Source organism: Oncorhynchus mykiss, chromosome 8 (assembly GCF_013265735.2).
Source record: "Oncorhynchus mykiss isolate Arlee chromosome 8, USDA_OmykA_1.1, whole genome shotgun sequence".
Lineage (NCBI taxonomy): Eukaryota > Metazoa > Chordata > Actinopteri > Salmoniformes > Salmonidae > Oncorhynchus > Oncorhynchus mykiss.
The window spans coordinates 86,447,289-86,468,414 of NC_048572.1; the positions used below are offsets into that span (position 1 = coordinate 86,447,289).

At 50.5% G+C, this 21,126-nt stretch overlaps 1 protein-coding gene across 1 annotated transcript in view; it reads left to right on the forward strand.

The window, feature by feature from the left end:
• LOC110530844 (collagen alpha-1(XI) chain) overlaps positions 1 to 21,126 on the forward strand; it is a 203,533-nt gene that overhangs the window by 95,015 nt on the left and 87,392 nt on the right. Inside the window, exons 12-15 of the mRNA XM_036986621.1 lie at positions 2,823 to 2,897; positions 15,786 to 15,869; positions 16,919 to 16,975; positions 20,280 to 20,333. Coding sequence (XP_036842516.1) covers positions 2,823 to 2,897; positions 15,786 to 15,869; positions 16,919 to 16,975; positions 20,280 to 20,333 — 270 coding nt within the window. The remainder of the gene's footprint in view (positions 1 to 2,822; positions 2,898 to 15,785; positions 15,870 to 16,918; positions 16,976 to 20,279; positions 20,334 to 21,126) is intronic.

Genomic DNA, 21,126 nt, shown 5'->3' on the forward strand with positions numbered 1-21,126 from the left:
AAAATGCTGTTAAAAAACAACTGTAGTACTTAATACATACCAGAGAAAATACTGTTAAAAACAACTATATAATACATACCAGAGAAAATACTGTTAAAAACAACTATAGTACTTAATACATACCAGAGAAAATACGGTTAAAAAAACAACTACTTAATACATACCAGAGAAAATACTAATGTAAATGTAGGGGAATGTGGTTTTGACCCCTCTGGCATGTCCTCTTGTCTGGTCTGTCTCCTTGGGCCATGACGAATGTAGCTGACTAATAATGAATCATCATTCCACTCACTAGACTGACTTATGGATGACTTGTGACAGTATAATGATATTGAAGACATTAATAATAATAATAATGATAATAAATATTTATCTTGACAGTCGGCCATCTTGGTTAATAAAGAAGGGAGCAGATATGAATGTGAAGGAAGTAGTGTGTTGGCTTGAAGTAGAGCCCCGCACCCTCATGCCATGGGGAGAAAAGAAAAAAGGATGAGGAGGGAAGAGAGGAAGACAGAGGTGCAGGCAGAGAATGCAGATATTTTCAGAAACTTAAACTCTCATTACCCTCGACAACACATTGTTGTAAAGGCCGACGCCCTATTCACTGCATAGACCTAACCGACCCTCAACCCTCCAGCTCAGTTTACAAGGGACCTAACCGACCCTCAACCCTCCAGCTCAGTTTACAAGGGACCTAACCGACCCTCAACCCTCCAGCTCAGTTTACAAGGGACCTAACCGACCCTCAACCCTCCAGCTCAGTTTACAAGGGACCTAACCGACCCTCAACCCTCCAGCTCAGTTTACAAGGGACCTAACCGACCCTCAACCCTCCAGCTCAGTTTACAAGGGACCTAACCGACCCTCAACCCTCCAGCTCAGTTTACAAGGGACCTAACCGACCCTCAACCCTCCAGCTCAGTTTACAAGGGACCTAACCGACCCTCAACCCTCCAGCTCAGTTTACAAGGGACCTAATCGACCCTCAGCCCTCCAGTTTACAGGGGCCCTAACTGACCCTCAACCCTCCAGCTTACAAGGGATCTAACCGACCCTCAACCCTCCAGCTTACAAGGGACCTAACCGACCCTCAACCCTCCAGTTTACAAGGGACCTAACCGACCCTCAACCCTCCAGTTTACAAGGGACCTAACCGACCCTCAACCCTCCAGCTCACAAGGGATCTAATTGACCCTGAACCCTCCAGCTTACAAGGGACCTAACCGACCCTCAACCCTCCAGTTTACAAGGGATCTAACCGACCCTCAACCCTCCAGCTTACAAGGGATCTAACCGACCCGCAACCCTCCAGCTTACAAGGGACCTAACCGACCCTCAACCTCCAGCTTACAAGGGACCTAACCGACCCTCAACCCTCCAGCTTACAAGGGACCTAACCGACCCTCAACCCTCCAGCTTACAAGGGACCTAACCAACCCTCAACCCTCCAACTCAATTAACAAGGGACCTAACCGAACCTCAGCCCTCCAGCTCTGTTTACAAGGGACCTAACCGACCCTCAACCCTCCAGCTCAGTTTACAAGGGACCTAACCGACCCTCAACCCTCCAGCTCAGTTTACAGGGGACTTAAATGACCCTTCAACTCAGCTTACAAAGGACAAAAATGTGCTTAATAAGTTGCATGAACTCACTCTGTGTGCAATAATAGTGTTGAACATTATTTTTGAATGACTACCTCATCTCTGTACCCACACATATAATTATCTGTAAGGTCCCTCATCTCTGTACCCCACACATACAATTGTCTGTAAGGTCCCTCATCTCTGTACCCCACACATACAATTATCTGTAAGGTCCCTCAGTCCAGTAGTGAATTTCAAACACAGATTCAACCACAAAAACCTGGGAGGTTTTCCAATGTCTCTCAAAGAAGGGCACCTATTGGAAGCTGGGTAAAAACGTAAAAAATATCATGGGCTTTTGTTCACTAATCATTTACATTTCCTATGTGGTCATGTTTACGAAGTTTACATTTTATCCCCATGACTTAGCACTCAGATTATCTATAAGTGTTCTATACGATTAACCAACTCTCTCTCTCTCCCCCTCTCTCTCTCTCTCTCGCTCTCTCCCCCTCTCTCACCCCCCCTCTCTCACCTCTCCCCCTCTCTCTGTCCCCCCCCTCTCTCTCACCCTCTCTCTCTCTCTCACCCACCCTCTCTCTCTCTCTCACCCACCCTCTCTCTCTCCCCTCTCTCTCTCCCCCACTCTCTCTCCTTCCCCCCTCCCCCTCTCTCTCTTCTCTCTCCCCCCTCTCTCCCCTCTCTCCCCCCCATCTCTTCCCCCTCTCCCTCTCCCCCTCTCTCTCTCTCCCCCCTCTCTCTCCCCCCTTTCCCTCCCTCCCCCCCTCTCTCTCCCCCCTTCTCCCCCCTCTCCCCCTTCTCCCCCCCTCTCTCTCTCCTCTCCCCCCTCTCTCTCTCCCCCTCTCTCTCTCACCCTCTCTCTCTCTCTCTCTCTCTCTCTCTCTCTCTCTCTCTACCCTCTCTCTCTCACCCTCTCTCTCTCTCCTTCCCCCTCCTCTCTCTCTCTCGCTCTCTCTCTCTCTCTCCCCTCTCTCTCTCTCCTCTCTCTCCCCCCCCTCCCCTCTCTCCCCCCCTCTCCCTCTCCCCCCTCTCTCTCTCCCCCCTCTCCCCCCTCTCTCTCCCCCCTTTCCCTCCCTCCCCCCTCTCTCTCTCCCCTCTCCCTCTCTCCGTCGCTCTCCCCCCACTTCTCTCTCCCCCCTCTCTCCTCTCTCCCCACCCTCTCTCCCCCCCCTGTCCCCCCCCCCCCCTCTCTCCTGTTCTCCTACATTCCAAAGGGTCCTCCAGGACGGGCTGGTATTCCTGGTTCGGATGGAGTTCCTGGTCCTCCAGGTACCATCCTGATGCTGCCAGTAAGTGACCTCTTTCCTCTCCTCTCTCTGTCCCTCTATCCCTCTATCCCATCTACCCTCGCTCTTATAACAACCTCCAGGTACCATCCTGATGCTGCCATTCTCTCTCCATCCATTCACCTCTCCCTGCTTAAACAATCATACTCGATATGCCATTCTGATGCTCCTTGCTCTTCAATCAGGCACTGGCCTTTTAACTATCCCAAAGCCTAGGACCAAGAGGCATGGAGAGGAAGCCTTTAGTTACTATGTCCCCAGACTCTGGAATAGCCTGCCAGAGAACCTGAGGGGGACCAAGAGGCATGGAGAGGCAGCCTTTACTTAACATGCCCCCAGCCTTTAGTTACTATGTCCCCAGCCTCTAGAATAGCCTGCCAGAGAACCTGAGGGGGACCAAGAGGCATGGAGAGGCAGCCTTTAGTTATTATGCTCCCAGCCAGAGACCCTGAGGGGGACCAAGAGGCATGGAGAGGCAGCCTTTAATTACTATGTCCCCAGCCTCTAGAATAGCTTGCCAGAGAACCTGAGGGGGACCAAGAGGCATGGAGAGGCAGACTTTAGTTACTATGCCCCCAGCCTTTAGTTACCATGCCCCCAGCCTCTGGAATAGCCTAACAGAGAACCATGGAGAGACAGCCTTTAGTTATTATGCTCCCAGCCAGAGACCCTGAGGGGGACCAAGAGGCATGGAGAGGCAGCCTTTAGTTATTATGCTCCCAGCCAGAGACCCTGAGGGGGACCAAGAGGCATGGAGAGGCAGCCTTTAATTACTATGTCCCCAGCCAGAGACCCTGAGGGGGACCAAGAGGCATGGAGAGGCAGCCTTTAGTTATTATGCTCCCAGCCAGAGACCCTGAGGGGGACCAAGAGGCATGGAGAGGCAGCCCTTAGTTATTATGCTCCCAGCCAGAGACCCTGAGGGGGATCAAGAGTCATGGAGAGGCAGCCTTTAGTTATTATGCTCCCAGCCAGAGACCCTGAGGGGGACCAAGAGTCATGGAGAGGCAGCCTTTAGTTATTCTGCTCCCAGCCAGAGACCCTGAGGGGGACCAAGAGGCATGGAGAGGCAGCCTTTAGTTATTATGCTCCCAGCCAGAGACCCTGAGGGGGACCAAGAGTCATGGAGAGGCAGCCTTTAGTTATTATGCTCCCAGCCAGAGACCCTGAGGGGGACCAAGAGGCATGGAGAGACAGCCTTTAGTTATTCTGCTCCCAGCCAGAGACCCTGAGGGGGACCAAGAGGCATGGAGAGGCAGCCTTTAGTTATTATGCTCCCAGCCAGAGACCCTGAGGGGGACCAAGAGGCATGGAGAGACAGCCTTTAGTTATTATGCTCCCAGCCAGAGACCCTGAGGGGGACCAAGAGGCATGGAGAGACAGCCTTTAGTTATTATGCTCCCAGCCAGAGACCCTGAGGGGGACCAAGAGGCATGGAGAGACAGCCTTTAGTTATTATGCTCCCAGCCAGAGACCCTGAGGGGGACCAAGAGGCATGGAGAGACAGCCTTTAGTTATTATGCTCCCAGCCAGAGACCCTGAGGGGACCAAGAGGCATGGAGAGACAGCCTTTAGTTATTATGCTCCCAGCCAGAGACCCTGAGGGGGACCAAGAGGCATGGAGAGACAGCCTTTAGTTATTATGCTCCCAGCCAGAGACCCTGAGGAGACCAAGAGGCATGGAGAGACAGCCTTTAGTTATTATGCTCCCAGCCAGAGACCCTGAGGGGGACCAAGAGGCATGGAGAGACAGCCTTTAGTTATTATGCTCCCAGCCTGAGACCCTGAGGGGGACCAAGAGGCATGGAGAGACAGCCTTTAGTTATTATGCTCCCAGCCAGAGACCCTGAGGGGGACCAAGAGGCATGGAGAGACAGCCTTTAGTTATTATGCTCCCAGCCAGAGACCCTGAGGGGGACCAAGAGGCATGGAGAGACAGCCTTTAGTTATTATGCTCCCAGCCAGAGACCCTGAGGGGGACCAAGAGGCATGGAGAGCAGCCTTTAGTTATTATGCTCCCAGCCAGAGACCCTGAGGGGGACCAAGAGGCATGGAGAGACAGCCTTTAGTTATTATGCTCCCAGCCAGAGACCCTGAGGGGGACCAAGAGGCATGGAGAGACAGCCTTTAGTTATTATGCTCCCAGCCAGAGACCCTGAGGGGGACCAAGAGGCATGGAGAGACAGCCTTTAGTTATTATGCTCCCAGCCAGAGACCCTGAGGGGGACCAAGAGGCATGGAGAGACAGTCCTTTAGTTATTATGCTCCCAGCCAGAGACCCTGAGGGGACCAAGAGGCATGGAGAGACAGCCTTTAGTTATTATGCTCCCAGCCAGAGACCCTGAGGGGGACCAAGAGGCATGGAGAGGCAGCCTTTAGTTATTATGCTCCCAGCCAGAGACCCTGAGGGGACCAAGAGGCATGGAGAGGCAGCCTTTAGTTATTATGCTCCCAGCCAGAGACCCTGAGGGGGACCAAGAGTCATGGAGAGGCAGCCTTTAGTTATTATGCTCCCAGCCAGAGACCCTGAGGGGGACCAAGAGGCATGGAGAGGCAGCCTTTAGTTATTATGCTCCCAGCCAGAGACCCTGAGGGGGACCAAGAGGCATGGAGAGACAGCCTTTAGTTATTATGCTCCCTACCAGAAATGCTGAGGGGGACCAAGAGGCATGGAGAGGCAGCCTTTAGTTATTCTGCTCCCAGCCAGAGACCCTGAGGGGGACCAAGAGGCATGGAGAGACAGCCTTTAGTTATTATGCTCCCAGCCAGAGACCCTGAGGGGGACCAAGAGGCATGGAGAGACAGCCTTTAGTTATTATGCTCCCAGCCAGAGACCCTGAGGGGGACCAAGAGGCATGGAGAGGCAGCCTTTAGTTATTATGCTCCCAGCCAGAGACCCTGAGGGGGACCAAGAGGCATGGAGAGACAGCCTTTAGTTATTATGCTCCCAGCCAGAGACCCTGAGGGGGACCAAGAGGCATGGAGAGACAGCCTTTAGTTATTATGCTCCCAGCCAGAGACCCTGAGGGGGACCAAGAGGCATGGAGAGACAGCCTTTAGTTATTATGCTCCCAGCCAGAGACCCTGAGGGGGACCAAGAGGCATGGAGAGGCAGCCTTTAGTTATTATGCTCCCAGCCAGAGACCCTGAGGGGACCAAGAGGCATGGAGAGGCAGCCTTTAGTTATTATGCTCCCAGCCAGAGACCCTGAGGGGGACCAAGAGGCATGGAGAGGCAGCCTTTAGTTATTCTGCTCCCTACCAGAGACCCTGAGGGGGACCAAGAGGCATGGAGAGGCAGCCTTTAGTTATTATGCTCCCAGCCAGAGACCCTGAGGGGGACCAAGAGGCATGGAGAGACAGCCTTTAGTTATTCTGCTCCCAGCCAGAGACCCTGAGGGGGACCAAGAGGCATGGAGAGCCAGCCTTTAGTTATTATGCTCCCAGCCAGAGACCCTGAGGGGGACCAAGAGGCATGGAGAGACAGCCTTTAGTTATTCTGCTCCCAGCCAGAGACCCTGAGGGGGACCAAGAGGCATGGAGAGGCAGCCTTTAGTTATTATGCTCCCAGCCAGAGACCCTGAGGGGGACCAAGAGGCATGGAGAGGCAGCCTTTAGTTATTATGCTCCCAGCCAGAGACCCTGAGGGGGACCAAGAGGCATGGAGAGGCAGCCTTTAGTTATTATGCTCCCAGCCAGAGACCCTGAGGGGGACCAAGAGGCATGGAGAGACAGCCTTTAGTTATTATGCTCCCAGCCAGAGACCCTGAGGGGGACCAAGAGGCATGGAGAGGCAGCCTTTAGTTATTATGCTCCCTACCAGAAATGCTGAGGGGGACCAAGAGGCATGGAGAGACAGCCTTTAGTTATTATGCTCCCAGCCAGAGACCCTGAGGGGGACCAAGAGTCATGGAGAGGCAGCCTTTAGTTATTATGCTCCCAGCCAGAGACCCTGAGGGGGACCAAGAGGCATGGAGAGGCAGCCTTTAGTTATTATGCTCCCAGCCAGAGACCCTGAGGGGGACCAAGAGTCATGGAGAGGCAGCCTTTCGTTATTATGCTCCCAGCCAGCGACCCTGAGGGGGACCAAGAGGCATGGAGAGACAGCCTTTAGTTATTATGCTCCCAGCCAGAGACCCTGAGGGGGACCAAGAGGCATGGAGAGGCAGCCTTTAGTTATTCTGCTCCCAGCCAGAGACCCTGAGGGGGACCAAGAGGCATGGAGAGGCAGCCTTTAGTTATTCTGCTCCCAGCCAGAGACCCTGAGGGGGACCAAGAGGCATGGAGAGGCAGCCTTTAGTTATTATGCTCCCAGCCAGAGACCCTGAGGGGGACCAGGAGGCATGGAGAGGCAGCCTTTAGTTATTATGCTCCCAGCCAGAGACCCTGAGGGGGACCAGGAGGCATGGAGAGGCAGCCTTTAGTTATTATGCTCCCAGCCAGAGACCCTGAGGGGGACCAGGAGGCATGGAGAGGCAGCCTTTAGTTATTATGCTCCCAGCCAGAGACCCTGAGGGGGACCAAGAGGCATGGAGAGGCAGTCTTTAGTTATTCTGCTCCCAGCCAGAGACCCTGAGGGGGACCAAGAGTCATGGAGAGGCAGCCTTTAGTTATTATGCTCCCTACCAGAGACCCTGAGGGGGACCAAGAGGCATGGAGAGGCAGCCTTTAGTTATTATGCTCCCAGCCAGAAATGCTGAGTGGGACCAAGAGGCATGGAGAGACAGCCTTTAGTTATTATGCTCCCAGCCAGAGACCCTGAGGGGGACCAAGAGGCATGGAGAGGCAGCCTTTAGTTATTATGCTCCCAGCCAGAGACCCTGAGGGGGACCAAGAGGCATGGAGAGACAGCCTTTAGTTATTATGCTCCCAGCCAGAGACCCTGAGGGGGACCAAGAGGCATGGAGAGACAGCCTTTAGTTATTATGCTCCCAGCCAGAGACCCTGAGGGGGACCAAGAGGCATGGAGAGACAGCCTTTAGTTATTATGCTCCCAGCCAGAGACCCTGAGGGGGACCAAGAGGCATGGAGAGACAGCCTTTAGTTATTATGCTCCCAGCCAGAGACCCTGAGGGGGACCAAGAGGCATGGAGAGGCAGCCTTTAGTTATTATGCTCCCAGCCAGAGACCCTGAGGGGACCAAGAGGCATGGAGAGGCAGCCTTTAGTTATTATGCTCCCAGCCAGAGACCCTGAGGGGGACCAAGAGGCATGGAGAGGCAGCCTTTAGTTATTCTGCTCCCTACCAGAGACCCTGAGGGGGACCAAGAGGCATGGAGAGGCAGCCTTTAGTTATTATGCTCCCAGCCAGAGACCCTGAGGGGGACCAAGAGGCATGGAGAGACAGCCTTTAGTTATTCTGCTCCCAGCCAGAGACCCTGAGGGGGACCAAGAGGCATGGAGAGCCAGCCTTTAGTTATTATGCTCCCAGCCAGAGACCCTGAGGGGGACCAAGAGGCATGGAGAGACAGCCTTTAGTTATTCTGCTCCCAGCCAGAGACCCTGAGGGGGACCAAGAGGCATGGAGAGGCAGCCTTTAGTTATTATGCTCCCAGCCAGAGACCCTGAGGGGGACCAAGAGGCATGGAGAGGCAGCCTTTAGTTATTATGCTCCCAGCCAGAGACCCTGAGGGGGACCAAGAGGCATGGAGAGGCAGCCTTTAGTTATTATGCTCCCAGCCAGAGACCCTGAGGGGGACCAAGAGGCATGGAGAGACAGCCTTTAGTTATTATGCTCCCAGCCAGAGACCCTGAGGGGGACCAAGAGGCATGGAGAGGCAGCCTTTAGTTATTATGCTCCCTACCAGAAATGCTGAGGGGGACCAAGAGGCATGGAGAGACAGCCTTTAGTTATTATGCTCCCAGCCAGAGACCCTGAGGGGGACCAAGAGTCATGGAGAGGCAGCCTTTAGTTATTATGCTCCCAGCCAGAGACCCTGAGGGGGACCAAGAGGCATGGAGAGACAGCCTTTAGTTATTATGCTCCCAGCCAGAGACCCTGAGGGGGACCAAGAGGCATGGAGAGACAGCCTTTAGTTATTATGCTCCCAGCCAGAGACCCTGAGGGGGACCAAGAGGCATGGAGAGGCAGCCTTTAGTTATTATGCTCCCAGCCAGAGACCCTGAGGGGACCAAGAGGCATGGAGAGGCAGCCTTTAGTTATTATGCTCCCAGCCAGAGACCCTGAGGGGGACCAAGAGGCATGGAGAGGCAGCCTTTAGTTATTCTGCTCCCTACCAGAGACCCTGAGGGGGACCAAGAGGCATGGAGAGGCAGCCTTTAGTTATTATGCTCCCAGCCAGAGACCCTGAGGGGGACCAAGAGGCATGGAGAGACAGCCTTTAGTTATTCTGCTCCCAGCCAGAGACCCTGAGGGGGACCAAGAGGCATGGAGAGCCAGCCTTTAGTTATTATGCTCCCAGCCAGAGACCCTGAGGGGGACCAAGAGGCATGGAGAGACAGCCTTTAGTTATTCTGCTCCCAGCCAGAGACCCTGAGGGGGACCAAGAGGCATGGAGAGGCAGCCTTTAGTTATTATGCTCCCAGCCAGAGACCCTGAGGGGGACCAAGAGGCATGGAGAGGCAGCCTTTAGTTATTATGCTCCCAGCCAGAGACCCTGAGGGGGACCAAGAGGCATGGAGAGGCAGCCTTTAGTTATTATGCTCCCAGCCAGAGACCCTGAGGGGGACCAAGAGGCATGGAGAGACAGCCTTTAGTTATTATGCTCCCAGCCAGAGACCCTGAGGGGGACCAAGAGGCATGGAGAGGCAGCCTTTAGTTATTATGCTCCCTACCAGAAATGCTGAGGGGGACCAAGAGGCATGGAGAGACAGCCTTTAGTTATTATGCTCCCAGCCAGAGACCCTGAGGGGGACCAAGAGTCATGGAGAGGCAGCCTTTAGTTATTATGCTCCCAGCCAGAGACCCTGAGGGGGACCAAGAGGCATGGAGAGGCAGCCTTTAGTTATTATGCTCCCAGCCAGAGACCCTGAGGGGGACCAAGAGTCATGGAGAGGCAGCCTTTCGTTATTATGCTCCCAGCCAGCGACCCTGAGGGGGACCAAGAGGCATGGAGAGACAGCCTTTAGTTATTATGCTCCCAGCCAGAGACCCTGAGGGGGACCAAGAGGCATGGAGAGGCAGCCTTTAGTTATTCTGCTCCCAGCCAGAGACCCTGAGGGGGACCAAGAGGCATGGAGAGGCAGCCTTTAGTTATTCTGCTCCCAGCCAGAGACCCTGAGGGGGACCAAGAGGCATGGAGAGGCAGCCTTTAGTTATTATGCTCCCAGCCAGAGACCCTGAGGGGGACCAGGAGGCATGGAGAGGCAGCCTTTAGTTATTATGCTCCCAGCCAGAGACCCTGAGGGGGACCAGGAGGCATGGAGAGGCAGCCTTTAGTTATTATGCTCCCAGCCAGAGACCCTGAGGGGGACCAGGAGGCATGGAGAGGCAGCCTTTAGTTATTATGCTCCCAGCCAGAGACCCTGAGGGGGACCAAGAGGCATGGAGAGGCAGTCTTTAGTTATTCTGCTCCCAGCCAGAGACCCTGAGGGGGACCAAGAGTCATGGAGAGGCAGCCTTTAGTTATTATGCTCCCTACCAGAGACCCTGAGGGGGACCAAGAGGCATGGAGAGGCAGCCTTTAGTTATTATGCTCCCAGCCAGAAATGCTGAGTGGGACCAAGAGGCATGGAGAGACAGCCTTTAGTTATTATGCTCCCAGCCAGAGACCCTGAGGGGGACCAAGAGGCATGGAGAGGCAGCCTTTAGTTATTATGCTCCCAGCCAGAGACCCTGAGGGGGACCAAGAGGCATGGAGAGACAGCCTTTAGTTATTATGCTCCCAGCCAGAGACCCTGAGGGGGACCAAGAGGCATGGAGAGACAGCCTTTAGTTATTATGCTCCCAGCCAGAGACCCTGAGGGGGACCAAGAGGCATGGAGAGACAGCCTTTAGTTATTATGCTCCCAGCCAGAGACCCTGAGGGGGACCAAGAGGCATGGAGAGACAGTCTTTAGTTATTCTGCTCCCAGCCAGAGACCCTGAGGGGGACCAAGAGTCATGGAGAGACAGCCTTTAGTTATTATGCTCCCAGCCAGAGACCCTGAGGGGACCAAGAGGCATGGAGAGACAGCCTTTAGTTATTATGCTCCCAGCCAGAGACCCTGAGGGGGACCAAGAGGCATGGAGAGGCAGCCTTTAGTTATTATGCTCCCAGCCAGAGACCCTGAGGGGACCAAGAGGCATGGAGAGACAGCCTTTAGTTATTATGCTCCCAGCCAGAGACCCTGAGGGGGACCAAGAGGCATGGAGAGGCAGCCTTTAGTTATTATGCTCCCAGCCAGAGACCCTGAGGGGGACCAAGAGGCATGGAGAGACAGCCTTTAGTTATTCTGCTCCCAGCCAGAGACCCTGAGGGGGACCAAGAGTCATGGAGAGACAGCCTTTAGTTATTATGCTCCCAGCCAGAGACCCTGAGGGGGACCAAGAGGCATGGAGAGGCAGCCTTTAGTTATTATGCTCCCAGCCAGAGACCCTGAGGGGGACCAAGAGGCATGGAGAGGCAGCCTTTAGTTATTATGCTCCCAGCCAGAGACCCTGAGGGGGACCAAGAGGCATGGAGAGACAGCCTTGAGTTATTATGCTCCCAGCCAGAGACCCTGAGGGGGACCAAGAGGCATGGAGAGGCAGCCTTTAGTTATTATGCTCCCAGCCAGAGACCCTGAGGGGGACCAAGAGGCATGGAGAGGCAGCCTTTAGTTATTATGCTCCCAGCCAGAGACCCTGAGGGGGACCAAGAGGCATGGAGAGACAGCCTTGAGTTATTATGCTCCCAGCCAGAGACCCTGAGGGGGACCAAGAGGCATGGAGAGGCAGCCTTTAGTTATTATGCTCCCAGCCAGAGACCCTGAGGGGGACCAAGAGGCATGGAGAGGCAGCCTTTAGTTATTATGCTCCCAGCCAGAGACCCTGAGGGGGACCAAGAGGCATGGAGAGACAGCCTTTAGTTATTATGCTCCCAGCCAGAGACCCTGAGGGGGACCAAGAGGCATGGAGAGGCAGCCTTTAGTTATTATGCTCCCAGCCAGAGACCCTGAGGGGGACCAAGAGGCATGGAGAGGCAGCCTTTAGTTATTATGCTCCCAGCCAGAGACCCTGAGGGGGACCAAGAGGCATGGAGAGGCAGCCTTTAGTTATTATGCTCCCTACCAGAAATGCTGAGGGGGACCAAGAGGCATGGAGAGGCAGCCTTTAGTTATTATGCTCCCAGCCAGAGACCCTGAGGGGGACCAAGAGGCATGGAGAGACAGCCTTTAGTTATTATGCTCCCAGCCAGAGACCCTGAGGGGGACCAAGAGGCATGGAGAGACAGCCTTTAGTTATTATGCTCCCAGCCAGAGACCCTGAGGGGACCAAGAGGCATGGAGAGGCAGCCTTTAGTTATTATGCTCCCAGCCAGAGACCCTGAGGGGACCAAGAGGCATGGAGAGGCAGCCTTTAGTTATTATTCTCCCAGCCAGAGACCCTGAGGGGGACCAAGAGGCATGGAGAGACAGCCTTTAGTTATTATGCTCCCAGCCAGAGACCCTGAGGGGACCAAGAGGCATGGAGAGGCAGCCTTTAGTTATTATGCTCCCAGCCAGAGACCCTGAGGGGACCAAGAGGCATGGAGAGACAGCCTTTAGTTATTATGCTCCCAGCCAGAGACCCTGAGGGGGACCAAGAGGCATGGAGAGACAGCCTTTAGTTATTATGCTCCCTACCAGAAATGCTGAGGGGGACCAAGAGGCATGGAGAGGCAGCCTTTAGTTATTATGCTCCCAGCCAGAGACCCTGAGGGGGACCAAGAGGCATGGAGAGGCAGCCTTTAGTTATTATGCTCCCAGCCAGAGACCCTGAGGGGGACCAAGAGGCATGGAGAGGCAGCCTTTAGTTATTATGCTCCCAGCCAGAGACCCTGAGGGGGATCAAGAGTCATGGAGAGGCAGCCTTTAGTTATTATGCTCCCAGCCAGAGACCCTGAGGGGGACCAAGAGGCATGGAGAGGCAGCCTTTAGTTATTCTGCTCCCAGCCAGAGACCCTGAGGGGGACCAAGAGGCATGGAGAGGCAGCCTTTAGTTATTATGCTCCCAGCCAGAGACCCTGAGTGAGTCTGAAACTATGAACATATTTAAAATAGATCTAAAACACATTTTTAGCTTTGCTTTTCCTCTGGGTGTTTTTTAGTCGTTCAGTTTGTCATTCAATCGTTTTTTTTTTATCCCTCTGTCTCCTACATTACCCAGGGGCTTTCAGCGTCTGCCAACCTGTTCCCATTGCATAATGTAACCTTCAGTCAGTCAACTGGTTGGCCGATCTACCGCGACGTCTCCTTGTTTAACACACTCTACCTCGCTGTATCTTCATTAAAAGTCCTCAGTACATATGAACCTCAGTCTATGAACCTTATATTTCCTAGCCCTGCGGTAAATCATTCACCTTGTAAATGTCACTGGGCACCGTGGACTGGAACCGGTGACTGTGTAACCAGCTTCTGCATGTATCTAAGGGGCAATTTAACACTGAACAAAAAAACATAAACGCAACATGCAACAATTTTCAAAGATTTTACTGAGTTACAGTTCATATTAGGAAATCAGTCAATTAAAATAAATTAATTAGGTTCTAATCTATGGATTCCACATGACTGGGAATACAGATCTGTGTCTGTTGGTCACAGATACCTTAATAAAAAGGTAGAGGTGTGGATCTAAAAACCAGTCAGTATCTGGGGTGATCATTTGCCTCGTGCAGCGTGACACATCTTCTTCACATAGAGTTGATCAGGCTGTTGATTGTAGCCTGTGGAATGTTGTCTCACTCCTCTTCAATGGCTGTGTGAAGTTGCTGGATATTGGCGGGAACTGGAACACGCTGTCATACACGTCTATCCAGAGCATCCCAAACATGCTCAATGGGTGACATGTCTGGTGAGTACGCAGGCCATGGAAGAACTGGGACATTTTCAGCTTCCAAGAATTGTGTGCAGATCCTTTGCGACATGGGGTCGTGCATTATCATGCTGAAACGTGAGGTGATGGCAGCAGATGAATGGCACGATAATGGGCTTCAGGATCTCGTCCCGGTATCTCTGTGCATTCAAATTGCCATCGGTAAAATGCAATTGTGTATAATCGTTATCCGTAGCTTATGCCTGCCTATACCATATGACAGGTTTACATATACTACAGGCCTGTAGCTCAGCATCCATGTTGGATCCCAGTGACAGGTTTACTCATACTACAGGCCTGCAGCTCAGCATCCATGTTGGATCCCAGTGACAGGTTTACTCATAATACAGGCCTGCAGCTCAGCATCCATGTTGGATCCCAGTGACAGGTTTACTCATACTACAGGCCTGCAGCTCAGCATCCATGTTGGATCCCAGTGACAGGTTTACTCATACTACAGGCCTGCAGCTCAGCATCCATGTTGGATCCCAGTGACAGGTTTTCATATACTACAGGCCTGCAGCTCAGCATCCATGTTGGATCCCAGTGACAGGTTTACTCATACTACAGGCCTGCAGCTCAGCATCCATGTTGGATCCCAGTGACAGGTTTACTCATACTACAGGCCTGCAGCTCAGCATCCATGTTGGATCCCAGTGACAGGTTTTCATATACTACAGGCCTGCAGCTCAGCATCCATGTTGGATCCCAGTGACAGGTTTACTCATACTACAGGCCTGTAGCTCAGCATCCATGTTGGATCCCAGTGACAGGTTTACTCATACTACAGGCCTGTAGCTCAGCATCCATGTTGGATCCCATTGACAGGTTTACTCATAATACAGGCCTGCAGCTCAGCATCCATGTTGGATCCCAGTGACAGGTTTACTCATACTACAGGCCTGCAGCTCAGCATCCATGTTGGATCCCAGTGACAGGTTTTCATATACTACAGGCCTGCAGCTCAGCATCCATTTTGGATCCCAGTGACAGGTTTACTCATACTACAGGCCTGCAGCTCAGCATCCATGTTGGATCCCAGTGACAGGTTTACTCATACTACAGGCCTGTAGCTCAGCATCCATGTTGGATCCCAGTGACAGGTTTTCATATACTACAGGCCTGCAGCTCAGCATCCATGTTGGATCCCAGTGACAGGTTTACTCATACTACAGGCCTGCAGCTCAGCATCCATGTTGGATCCCAGTGACAGGTTTTCATATACTACAGGCCTGCAGCTCAGCATCCATGTTGGATCCCATTGACAGGTTTACCCATACTACAGGCCTGTAGCTCAGCATCCATGCTGGATCCCAGTGACAGGTTTACCCATAATACAGGCCTGCAGCTCAGCATCCATGTTGGATCCCAGTGACAGGTTTACCCATAATACAGGCCTGTAGCTCAGCATCCATGTTGGATCCCAGTGACAGGTTTACTCATACTTCTGAACCATAAAGATGTATAGAGATCGCAAAGTTGTAACTGTCCCATAATGGCGTCTGAGTGCACAGACAGTGCCATTGAGGCCATCTCCATTTTGAAGTAGTTAATTTTAGTAAACAAACTGAAAGGGGGCACACTGGCATCTAGAGTGTGTTGTTTAAACAGGTATGAAGACAAGGTTGGTGATTTGCTGAAACCTGCAGTTATGGAATGTTTGCTAACGAATATAATCCATTGGATGATCCCTCCTGATGACCTGCATGGAATTATGGGATCCTTCCTTAACCCATAGGAAGTTCCACCCAGATGACTACTTCAAAATTGTGAAAATCCTCAATGGCACTGCTCAGGCTAAAAATGTGCTTTTGGTCACTAGAGTTCTCTATCTATCTCTATGGACTGAAAACAGGGCTGTTCGTTTATTTACATGTGTCTCTTGTGTTGTGATTGACAGTTCCGTGCTGGTGGAGAGGCACATAAGGGACCAGTGGTCTCAGCTCAGGAGGCCCAAGCCCAGGCCATCCTTTCCCAAGCCAGGGTAAATATACTCTGCGTGCCAGACAAGTTAAATCAAGTGCACCTCAACTATTTCAAATATTTAAAACATGTGTTCCACCCAGTTCTGCCTAATAATAGCAGGAACTAGCTGTCCTGGGTGGTAACACTGCTGACTAGACCCTGTAGAGTTAACACTGCTGACTAGACCCTGTAGAGTGAACACTGCTGACTAGACCCTATAGAGTTAACACTGCTGACTAGACCCTATAGAGTTAACACTGCTGACTAGACCCTGTAGAGTGAACACTGCTGACTAGACCCTATAGAGTTAACACTGCTGACTAGACCCTGTAGAGTTAACCCTGCTGACTAGACCCTGTAGAGTTAACACTGCTGACTAGACCCTATAGAGTTAACACTGCTGACTAGACCCTATAGAGTTAACCCTGCTGACTAGACCCTGTAGAGTTAACCCTGCTGACTAGACCCTGTAGAGTTAACACTGCTGACTAGACCCTATAGAGTAAACACTGCTGACTAGACCCTATAGAGTTAACACTGCTGACTAGACCCTATAGAGTTAACCCTGCTGACTAGACCATGTAGAGTTAACACTGCTGACTACACCCTATAGAGTTAACACTGCTGACTACACCCTATAGAGTTAACACTGCTGACTAGACCCTATAGAGTTAACACTGCTGACTACACCCTATAGAGTTAACACTGCTGAATAGACCCTATAGAGTTAACACTGCTGACTAGACCCTATAGAGTTAACCCTGCTGACTAGACCCTGTAGAGTTAACACTGCTGACTAGACCCTATAGAGTTAACACTGCTGACTAGACCCTATAGAGTTAACCCTGCTGACTAGACCCTATAGAGTTAACACTGCTGACTAGACCCTATAGCCTTAACACTGCTGACTAGACCCTATAGAGTTAACACTGCTGACTAGACCCTGTAGAGTTAACACTGCTGACTAGACCCTATAGAGTTAATTCTGATGCTTAGATTTCTTAGATTTTGAACGTCAATGCATTACCCTGATCGGTTGTTCATGAAAAGCTCTCTGTCCAATCACAGCTCACCATGAGGGGTACCCCTGGGCCAATGGGAATGTCAGGAAGATCTGGGCCTGCGGTAAGTCAGACACACACACACACACACACGCATGTATGCACACACACACGTGTGCCAAAAGCACAGCACAGACACACACACACACACACACACACACACACACACACACACACACACACACACACACACACACACACAAACACACATAATTTGATGTTCAACCAGTGTGTTTGGCGTGGATAGTAAAGCATTAATGAAACACATGTTATTTCCATCCAGGCATTATTTCTGCTAATTATATTCCCCCATACATAGTCACTAGGGTATTGATGTCGGGCTGAACAGAACGGAACAGAACAGTACAGAACAGAACAGGGCAGAACAGAACAGAACAGAACAGAACAGAACAGAGCAGAACAGAACAGAACAGAACAGAACAGGGCAGAACAGAACAGAACAGGAGAGAACAGAACAGAACAGAACAGAACAGAACAGGGCAGAACAGAACAGAACAGGAGAGAACAGAACAGAACAGAACAGAACAGGAGAGAACAGAACAGAACAGAACAGAGGAGAACAGAACAGAACAGGAGAGAACAGAGCAGAGCAGAACAGAGCAGAACAGAACAGAGGAGAACAGAACAGAGCAGAACAGAACAGAACAGAACAGAACAGAACAGAACAGGACAGAACAGAACAGAACAGAACAGAGCAGGACAGAACAGAACAGAGTAGAACAGAGCAGAACAGAACAGAGTAGAACAGAGCAGAACAGAACAGAACAGGACAGAACAGAGCAGAAAAGAACAGAAAATAACAGAGAGGAGCAGAACAGAACAGAGCAGAACAGAACAGAGCAGGACAGAACAGAACAGAACAGAGCAGAACAGAACAGAACAGAGCAGAACAGAACAGAGTAGAACAGAACAGAGCAGAAAAGAACAGAAAATAACAGAGAGGAGCAGAACAGAACAGAGCAGAACAGAACAGAGCAGGACAGAACAGAACAGAACAGAGCAGAACAGAACAGAACAGAACAGAACAGAACAGAGAGGAGCAGAACTGAACAGAACAGAACAGAACAGAACAGAGCAGGACAGAACAGAGTAGAACAGAGCAGAACATAACAGAGCAGAACAGAACAGAACAGAACAGAGCAGAACAGAACAGAGCAGAACAGAACAGAAAAGAACAGAGAGGAGCAGAACAGAACAGAACAGAACAGAACAGAAAAGGAGAGAACAGAACAGAACAGAACAGAACAGAACAGGAGAGAACAGAACAGAACAGAGAAGAGCAGAAGAGAACAGAACAGAACAGAACAGAACAGGAGAGAACTGAACAGAACAGAGCAGAACAGAACAGAACAGAACAGAACAGGAGAGAACAGAACAGAACAGAGCAGAACAGAACAGAGCAGAACAGAACAGAACAGGAGAGAACAGAGCAGAACAGAGCAGAACAGTACAGAGCAGAACAGAACAGAGGAGAACAGAACAGAACAGAACAGAGCAGAACAGAGCAGAACAGAACAGAACAGAACAGGAGAGAACAGAACAGAACAGAGCAGAACAGAACATGACAGAACAGAACAGAGCAGGACAGAACAGAGTAGAACAGAGCAGAACAGAACAGAGTAGAACAGAGCAGAACAGAACAGAACAGGACAGAACAGAGCAGAACAGAACAGAGTAGAACAGAGCAGAACAGAACAGAACAGAGCAGAACAGAACAGAGTAGAACAGAGCAGGACAGAACAGAAACGAACAGAGAGGAGCAGAACAGAACAGAACAGAGCAGGACAGAACAGAACAGAACAGAGCAGAACAGAACAGAACAGAACAGAACAGAGAGGAGCAGAACAGAACAGAACAGAACAGAACAGAGCAGGACAGAACAGAGCAGAACAGAACAGAGCAGAACAGAACAGAACAGAACAGAGCAGAACAGAACAGAGGAGAACAGAACAGAGCAGAAAAGAACAGAGGAGAACAGAACAGAGCAGAACAGAGCAGAACAGAACAGAACAGGAGAGAACAGAACAGAACAGAGTAGAACAGAACAGAGGAGAACAGAACAGAGCAGAACAGAACAGAACAGAACAGAACAGAACAGAACAGAGCAGAACAGAACAGAGAAGAGCAGAAGAGAGCAGAACAGAACAGAACAGAGTAGAACAGAACAGAGAAGAACAGAACAGAGCAGAACAGAACAGAACAGAACAGGAGAGAACAGAACAGAACAGAACAGAACAGGAGAGAACAGAACAGAACAGAACAGAACAGAACAGAGCAGAACAGAACAGAGAAGAGCAGAAGAGAGCAGAACAGAACAGAACAGAACAGAACAGAACAGAACAGAACAGAGAAGAGCAGAAGAGAACAGAACAGAACAGAACAGAACAGGAGAGAGCAGAACAGAACAGAACAGAACAGAACAGAGCAGAACAGAACAGAGAAGAGCAGAACAGAACAGGAGAGAACAGAACAGAACAGAACAGAACAGAACAGGAGAGAACAGAACAGAACAGAACAGAACAGAACAGAGCAGAACAGAACAGAGACGAGCAGAAGAGAGCAGAACAGAACAGAACAGAACAGAACAGAACAGAACAGAACAGAACAGAGAAGAGCAGAATAGAACAGAACAGAACAGAACAGAACATGAGAGAGCAGAACAGAACAGAACAGAACAGAACAGAACAGGAGAGAACAGAACAGAGCAGAACAGAACAGAACAGAGTAGAACAGAACAGAGAATAACAGAACAGAACAGAACAGAACATAACAGAACATAACAGAACAGAACAGAACAGAACAGAGCAGAGCTCTCTTGGCAGTCTTCCTCCCCACTGCACATCACACATTCCACCAAAATTCTACTTTTCTCATATTTGTCGTTGATAACGTTCTTTCCGGAGGAGGGAGGGCATGTATCTATTAGCATCACTCTTAGAGGTCTATAGGTTCTTACAATATTTGTCATGTTGTCTATAGCCTGGTTGGCATATTTGGCGAAGATATTTATAGATTAATGTTGTAGAGCCGGGGCGACAGTTAAGATAAGTTTCCTGATTTGATGTGTAAATGATAAATAGAATAAAACGTTTATAACAATCTGCTCCACATTTTGTTTTTTAAATGATCCTTTAAACTGCTACTAGTTTAATGGTTGTAGTCATCAATCGTCCCGTTACAAATCACCCCTTTTAACAAACTGATTTCATTTAAAACTTCACGTTTCTCTAATATAGGCCACTAATGGTAATGAACGATAGGAGATAACCCTGCCACTTATTTCACCATTGAACACTATTGAACATGTTACGGACTAGTCCTTTTAAAGTATTGCAATGTGCTCTCAGGGTGGACCAGGAGCTAACGGACTGAAGGGAGATGGAGGAGACAACGGACCTCAGGTAAGAATCATGTTAACTCCCTCCGCCACGCTCTTAGAAAATAGTTGCTATCCAGAACCTGAAAGGGTTCTTCGAGTGTCCTCATTGGAGAACTCTTTGAAGAACCCCTTTTGGTTCCAGGTAGAACTCTTTTGGGTTCCAAAAGGGTTCTACCTGGAACCAAAAAGGGTTCTACCTGGAACCAAAAAGGGTTCTACCTGGAACCAAAAAGGGTTCTCCTATGGGGTTACCCGAAGAACCCTTTTGGAACCCTTTTTTCTAGGAGTGTGAAGCACACAGTGTGACCAACTAGGTTTAAACCTAGACCGCCTGTACACTAGACCGCCTGTGCACTAGACCGTCTGTGCACTAGACCGCCTGTACACTAGACTGTCTGTGCACTAGACCGTCTGTGCACTAGACCGCCTGTGCACTAGTCTGCACAGAAAAACTTGCACAAAAGCAAGTATTCAGGCCTTCAGGCAATGTTTATTTTGTGTACAAATGCATTGTAGATGTCTCTAGTGAATTAACACAAGTTATAAAGTAAATTCCTTTCAAATGTCATTATGTGCAAATAAGTACAAAAGGGGAAATAAATAAACATAAATATGGGTTGTATTGACAATTGTGTTTGTTCTTCACTGGTTGTCCTTTTCTTGTTGCATCATGTCACAAATCTTTTTGTATTGATGGCACACTGTGGTATTTCCCACAGTAGAAATGGGAGTTTTTCCAAAATGGTTTTGTTTTCGAATTCTTTGTGGATCCGTGTAATCTGAGGGAAATATGTCTCTCTAATATGGTCATACAT